General features: G+C 37.7%; 1 gene segment (V, D, J or C); it reads left to right on the top strand.

Annotated features, from left to right (window-relative positions):
- Positions 1 to 2,341: 2,341 nt before the first annotated feature.
- LOC110490857 lies at positions 2,342 to 3,007 on the top strand. The segment is given in 2 exon segments: positions 2,342 to 2,455; positions 2,577 to 3,007. Coding segments are annotated over 2 exon segments (426 nt in total).
- Positions 3,008 to 7,521: the final 4,514 nt, after the last annotated feature.

Genomic DNA, 7,521 nt, shown 5'->3' with positions numbered 1-7,521 from the left:
TCTTGTTAAATGAGGGAAAAGAGATTAGATCGATAAATGTTGATTTTTAGCAGTGCTGAGTATAGTTTCTATAATAGTCACCACAATGTGACTGAAATTTTAACAGTTTTAATCATCCATTCATTTCATTGAGTCATCTCCACCCCTTCTCTCCAGTGTATTTCAGGTGGTGAAACTGTTCAACTGCTAGACTGGTAGCTGTGAGAGTGAAACTGAGATTTACATATACAGAGCTGGGTGGTTCTGCTTGTCCCAGAATAGAGCAGCACTGTCACCAGATGTTCACTCTGTTCCCAGGGGGTTGTTAAATACAGGTGTGATCACATTGGTGAGTGTTCAAATGTTCAATAGCAATCTTAATTTGAGCCAATTTGCGATAGCAGGAAAACAATCCAGCAGTAACAAAAATGTGAATTATAATGTGGATTATAAATAATTAACATTTTTGTAGGGATGATGCATTTTTGATCAGGGAAAATCAAGTCTGAAATTTGGTGGAAATTACAAACTTCAGAAGCCATTTTAAACCTCAAATACACTAAACGTTTTACGTTTCTTGCATTGCAGGACAGTTCTCCTGCAACATGGTGATCAAATTAAGATCCTACATCTGTAGATTACAGCCTTTATAAATCTATAAATCAAGCAGGTCAAAAACTGTTCAAAGTTGAATAAATAGTACCATCCGTTACATGTGGCTAGACCTCTCCTGTTAATCTGTTAACATTGTAGTATCTAGACCTCTCCTGTTAATCTGTTAACATTGTAGTATCTAGACCTCTCCTGTTAATCTGTTAACATTGTAGTATCTAGACCTCTCCTGTTAATCTGTTAACATTGTAGTATCTAGACCTCTCCTGTTAATCTGTTAACATTGTAGTATCTAGACCTCTCCTGTTAATCTGTTAACATTGTAGTATCTAGACCTCTCCTGTTAATCTGTTAACATTGTAGTATCTAGACCTCTCCTGTTAATCTGTTAACATTGTAGTATCTAGACCTCTCCTGTTAATCTGTTAACATTGTAGTAACTACACCTCTCCTGTTAATCTGTTAACATTGTAGTATCTAGACCTCTCCTGTTAATCTGTTAACATTGTAGTATCTAGACGTATCTAGACCTCTCCTGTTAATCTGTTAACATTGTAGTATCTAGACCTCTCCTGTTAATCTGTTAACATTGTAGATCTAGACCTCTCCTGTTAATCTGTTAACATTGTAGTATCTAGACCTCTCCTGTTAATCTGTTAACATTGTAGTATCTAGACCTCTCCTGTTAATCTGTTAACATTGTAGTATCTAGACCTCTCCTGTTAATCTGTTAACATTGTAGTATCTACACCTCTCCTGTTAATCTGTTAACATTGTAGTATCTAGACCTCTCCTGTTAATCTGTTAACATTGTAGTATCTAGACCTCTCCTGTTAATCTGTTAACATTGTAGTATCTAGACCTCTCCTGTTAATCTGTTAACATTGTAGTATCTAGACCTCTCCTGTTAACCTGTTAACATTGTGGTATCTAGACCTCTCCTGTTAATCTGTTAACATTGTAGTATCTAGACCTCTCCTGTTAACCTGTTAACATTGTAGTATCTAGACCTCGCCTGTTAATCTGTTAACATTGTAGTATCTAGACCTCTCCTGTTAATCTGTTAACATTGTAGTATCTAGACCTCTCCTGTTAATCTGTTAACATTGTAGTATCTAGACCTCTCCTGTTAACCTGTTAACATTGTAGTATCTAGACCTCTCCTGTTAATCTGTTAACATTGTAGTATCTAGACCTCTCCTGTTAATCTGTTAACATTGTAGTATCTAGACCTCTCCTGTTAACCTGTTAACATTGTAGTATCTAGACCTCTCCTGGTAATCTGTTAACATTGTAGCATCTTGTGTTAATATGAACTACTGGTTGATGACAATGCAGTGAGAACATAAATAACTAAGCAATGACCTTTAGGTCTGATAGTTTTAAAATAAACTGTGAATCAGGCATTATGAATATATGATTACACCATTCAACAACATTTAAGACCAAAGTCTAATTATTGAAAGTGAAAATATAAATATTTGTATGACCCTTTTTGGGACATCTTATGGACTACTGATATTGTGGACTCAGGACTGTTCTTGTTTTCAAATCTCCAAATAACTTTTACATGAACTTTCACCCCATCACCAATATAACCAGTCACAACCACAAAGATTATGTTATTTTGAACAAAATATAAGTGCAACATGAGTTACAGTTACTTCTTGGAGTTACTTCTTGGAACCTGAAATAGATTTGAAACATAATTTGCATAATGCATCTCCCTGCTGCTCTAAGAGCATTTATATCCCTGTGAGTTTAACACTTCATGACTGAGACCTGTCCTTCATGACAACAGAACCCACAACAACCATGACTTTTATCACCATCGTCATTTGGACACTTGTCTTCTACATCAGGGGTAAAACAAACAAAGAAGAGATGTGTGTTTGTATAATGAAAAGTAATAAATTTGAGTGAACCGAATGATTGTTTTATTAATTCCTGGTGATGTACAATTATTAGTGTTTTCTATGTTTCAGAATCAAGAGGACAGATCACTGTGACTCAGACTCCTACAATGAAAGCCGTTCTCTCAGGACAGCTAGTCTCTCTGAACTGTAGAATCAGTAGTAATGTGTATGGTAATTGTTACAATGGTCAGTCATGGAACCATCAGTGTCTATCCTGGTACCAACAGAAACCAGGAGAAAAACCCAAACTCATGACGCTTCCAGGGAACACACTCCGTTCTGGGACTCCATCTAGATTCAGTGGTAGTGGATCTGGGAGTGACTTCACTCTGACCATCAGTGGAGTCCAGGCTGAAGATGCAGGAGATTACTACTGTCAGAGTTTACACTACCCCAACAGTGTCTGGGTGTTCACACAGTGATACAGAGCCGTACAAAAACCTCCCTCAGTCAGACTGCACAGTGACTGTACTGCTACAGCTGGGACCTACTGCAGGTGCTGAGGGGAGGAGAGGATCCAGTATAATGACACAGGGTGTAGTAGAGCTGAACAACAATAGAGTCAAACTAGAGCTACTGTATGCCTAGAAGACCTTAAATCATAACTGATCACTAAATGTTTCTCCTGACCATTAACTACATGTTGACTCTGCTGAGTAACCATCAACCAAACTCAAATCAAACTAGAGATGATGTGCAATGATCCAAACCCCCAAAGATGACCAGTGTTTTGAATAGCTAAAATTTAATCAACATGATTCAAACACATACAATAAAGCCTCCAAACACTCCTGGACAGTGAGAGTCAAGATGCTGCTCGAGCTGCAGGATGGTCAGGGTAGGGGAACTGTTACCTGGAAGAAACACATCAACTACATCAAAACAAAGCACTTTGGAAATGACTTCCTTAACTGTAAACTAATATAAAAGTTAGATTGCTAAAAGATGTGAAGAAAACTCAAACAGTAATATGATATAAAGCAGATTACAAGTATAAAGCACACAAGCAAGAAGGATACAAGTATGACGTGTTTAACTTTAGCATTTCTTTGTCATACAGATATATTTTTAGGAACGTAGCTCCCATTCCCCCCTCCTTCACAGTAGAAGCAACAAACAAGGTTCTAAAGACTGTTGACAGCTAGTGGAAGCCTTAGGAAGTGCAATATGACCCCATTTCCACTGTATCTTGGATAGGCTGTATCTTGGATAAGAGTAGAAAAACTACAAACCTCAGATGTCCCACTTCCTGGTTGGATTTTTCTCAGGTTTTCACCTGCCATATGAGTTATGTTATACTCACAGACATCATTCAAACAGTTCTAGAAACTTCAGGGTGTTTTCTATCCAATACTAATAACAATATGCATATATTAGCATCTGGGACAAAGTAGTAGGCAGTTCACTCTGGGCATGCTATTCATCCAAAAGTGAAAATGCTGCCCCCTATCCCAAAAAGGTTAAGGAGAGGTTTATCTAAAGTTCCATGTATAACACTTGTATTTTCATCAACATTTATGATGAGTATTTCTGTAAATTGCAAAATCACCGGATGTTTTGGAAGCAAAACATTACTGAACGTAATGCGCCAATGTAAACTGAGATTTTGGGATATAAATATGAACTTTATCAAATAAAACACACATGTATTGTGTAACATGAAGTCCTATGAGTGTCATCTGATGAAGATCATCAAAGGTTAGTGATTAATTTTATCTCTATTTCTGCTTTTTGTGACTCCTCTCTTTGGCTGAAAAAATGGCTGTGTTTTTCAGTGACTCTGTACTGACCTAACATAATTGTTTGGTGTGCTTTTGTCGTAGAGCCTTTTAAAAATCTGACACGTTGGCTGGATTCACAACAAGTGTAGCTTTCATTTGGTGTATTGCATGTGTGATTTCATGAAATGTTAATTTTTATAGTAATTTATTTGAATTTGGATGAAAGGTTTTAACTGACTTGCCTAGTTAAATAAAATTGTAATTCAATAATTTACGAGCCTAGATGTTTTAGCCTCGGAAAAAGACAAGGACCTTCCCGCTAGCCATAATTGGCTGAGATAATGGATAGGCTGGACATGCCGGGAGATGAGTTTGGATCTGCCATGTAGCATGCTTCTGTTTATAACGTGAGCTGCTCAGTATGTGTTGATAGTCCATTCTAACGCGCCATTTTTGAAATAAATACATTTAGCCATTGAGAAAGACCAAAGTTGTGCTACTTTTCTCAACAACATTGAAGCCCTGAATTTAGCAGGCATTTCCTTCACATTACCTATCAATTTAGACAAGTGTGTCAGGTTAGCGTCATCTAATAATTAATTATCAAATATTTTTATCTGGACACTTTCTGTGTTTGATATTGTTACTGTGCAAGTACCTATTTCACTGTACTGTTTACACCTTCTGTATCCTGTGCATGTGACAAATCATCTTTTTATTTTATTTGATATGGTGTGTGTTTACCAGAGACAGTAATGTGAAGAACAACACAACCTGCACCAATGTCAGATTAGGATATAGGCCAAAGACTTGATAACGTGTATTTTAACTGGAGTTTTTCCTTGTTGTAGGTTACTACTTTCACAACTTTTAGTGTTGAAATCTTTGGTTGTTTACTAAACAAATCATTTTGTTTAGCAAATGGCTTCACATGTGAATCCTTAAAGAGATGGGTGGGGTTAAGGTTTAAGAGGGTGTGAACGATGCTGAATGGGTGTAGACAAAAGAACTCTCCAGTACCAAAACATTCCATATTCTCTAAAGTGGGGTTACAAGTTTATCAACTTTCAAAGCAGAATTACTTTCCCATTGTTCTTCAACTTCAGTGTATGATATATCATGTTCTAGTTCTGAGTTTCTACTTTTAAAAAACACAATTTCAAATTTTGCTACATGAGACTGAATTGAGGTAGTCGGTCACATATGCAAACAGTGCCTCAACATGTCATGCAATTATTTGAATGGACTCCATCTGTGTGAAATGTGAAGTGTAGGTACCAGGTCTGTTCAAGCAGTTGGCACACAGTTCGGACACTCATCGTTACAACACAAAACATGCAACCAGAGGTCTCTTCACAGTCCCCACGTCAGAACAGAGGCTGGGAAATGCACATTATTGAATAGAACCATGACTACATGGTAACTCAATAAAATAACACCTTACTGCACAAAGGGGACTGTGAAAATACACAGACATTTTATATATATTGGATTAGAATTTGCACTGTACCATGTATTGGACCTAGATATTGTGTACAGGGTGGCAGGGTAGCCTGGTGGTTAGCGCATTGTAACCGAAAGGTTGCAAGTTCAAATCCCCGAGCTGACAAGGTCGTTCTGCCCCTGAACAAGGCAGTTAGTCCACTGTTCCTAGGCTGTCATTGAAAATAAGAATTTGTTCTTAACTGACTAGGCTGTCATTGAAAATAACTGACTTGCCTGGTAAAATATGTAAGCTGTGTGAGGTTTAAATGTGTGTATTTCAGTCCTTGATGAATAACGTTCTGTACTACAGTATGTATTTCATCATGCTTCATGTAGACCCCAGGAAAAGTAGCTGATACTTTTGCAGTGGCTAATGGGGATCCTAATAAATACCTCAATAATAGTGCCTTATATCATTTCTGAATAAAAACATCAGTCTCTGTTTTGGGTACCTCGGTTGAATAGTGAATTTCAAGGAACAATTCAACCATCATTGTACTTCCTGACGGCCATGCCAAAACACGTCAGAGTTTAAAATATTGTGTTCTATTGAACATGCTATCATAATAAAGGCATTTTAACTACTGATTAACAATTCAACCATATTTGTTGAGAAGATGGCATAACATGAATGTAACCCCTAATATGACAAGTTGTGTAAAAAAAAACACCACCTTCCTGACACACCCTGAAAGAACCTTCCAGCAACTTCCCAGTCTTTAATTAATTCCAGCTGAGGCTAATTTATCAATCAAGGCCACAATTGGCTGGACAATCAGCCTCAACCTTTTAAAAGTCTGCTGCTTACACAGATCTGTTCAACTGCATTACTGTACATTGGTTGCAGTTGCACAAAATCAAATCAAAACGTATCGGTCACATACACATACTTAGCAGAAGTTATTGCAGGTGTAGCAAAATGCTTGTATTCCTAGCTCCAACAATGCAGGAATATCTAACAATACACACAAATCTAAAAGTAAACGAGTGGAATTAAGAAATATTGAAATATTAGGACGGGCAATGTATATACACTACCGGTCAAAAGTTTTAGAACACCTACTTATCCAAGGGTTTTCCTTTATTTTGACTATTTTCTACGTTGTAGAATCATAGTGAAGACATCACAACTATGAAATAACACAAATATTTTATATTTGAGATTCTTCAAATAGCCACCCTTTGCCTTGATGACAGATTTTAACCACACTTGGCATTCTCTCAACCAGCTTTACCTGGAATATTTTTCTAACAGTCTTGAAGGAGTTCCCACATATGCTGAGCTCTGATTTTCCTTCATTCTGTGGTCCGACTCATCCCAAACCATCTCAATTTGGTTGAGGTCGAGGGATTGTGGAGGCCATGTCATCTGATACAGCACTTCATCACTCTCCTTTTTGGTAAAATAGCCCTTACACAGCCTGGAGGTGTACTGGGTCATTGTCCTGTTGAAAAACAAATGATAGTCCCACTAAGCCCAAACCAGATGGGATGGCGTATCGCTGCAAAATGCTGTGGTAGCCATGCTGGTTAAGTGTGCCTTGAATTCTAAATAAATCACAGACAGTGTCATCAGCAAAGCACCCCCACACCATAACACCTCCTCCATGCTTTACGGTGAGAAATACACATGCGGAGATCATCCGTTCACCCAAACTGCTTTCACAAAGACACAGCGGTTGGAACCAAAAATCTCCAATTTGGACTCAAGACCAAAGGACAAATTTCCACCAGTCTAGTGTCCACTGCTCGTGATTCCCGATCCAAGCAAGTCTCTTCTTCTTATTGGTGTCCTTTAGTAGTGGTTT

The sequence above is a fragment of the Oncorhynchus mykiss genome, chromosome 15 (assembly GCF_013265735.2).
Source record: "Oncorhynchus mykiss isolate Arlee chromosome 15, USDA_OmykA_1.1, whole genome shotgun sequence".
NCBI classification, from domain to species: domain Eukaryota; kingdom Metazoa; phylum Chordata; class Actinopteri; order Salmoniformes; family Salmonidae; genus Oncorhynchus; species Oncorhynchus mykiss.
Note: the sequence above shows the minus strand (reverse complement) of the source record. Positions and strands in the feature narration are given on the sequence as shown.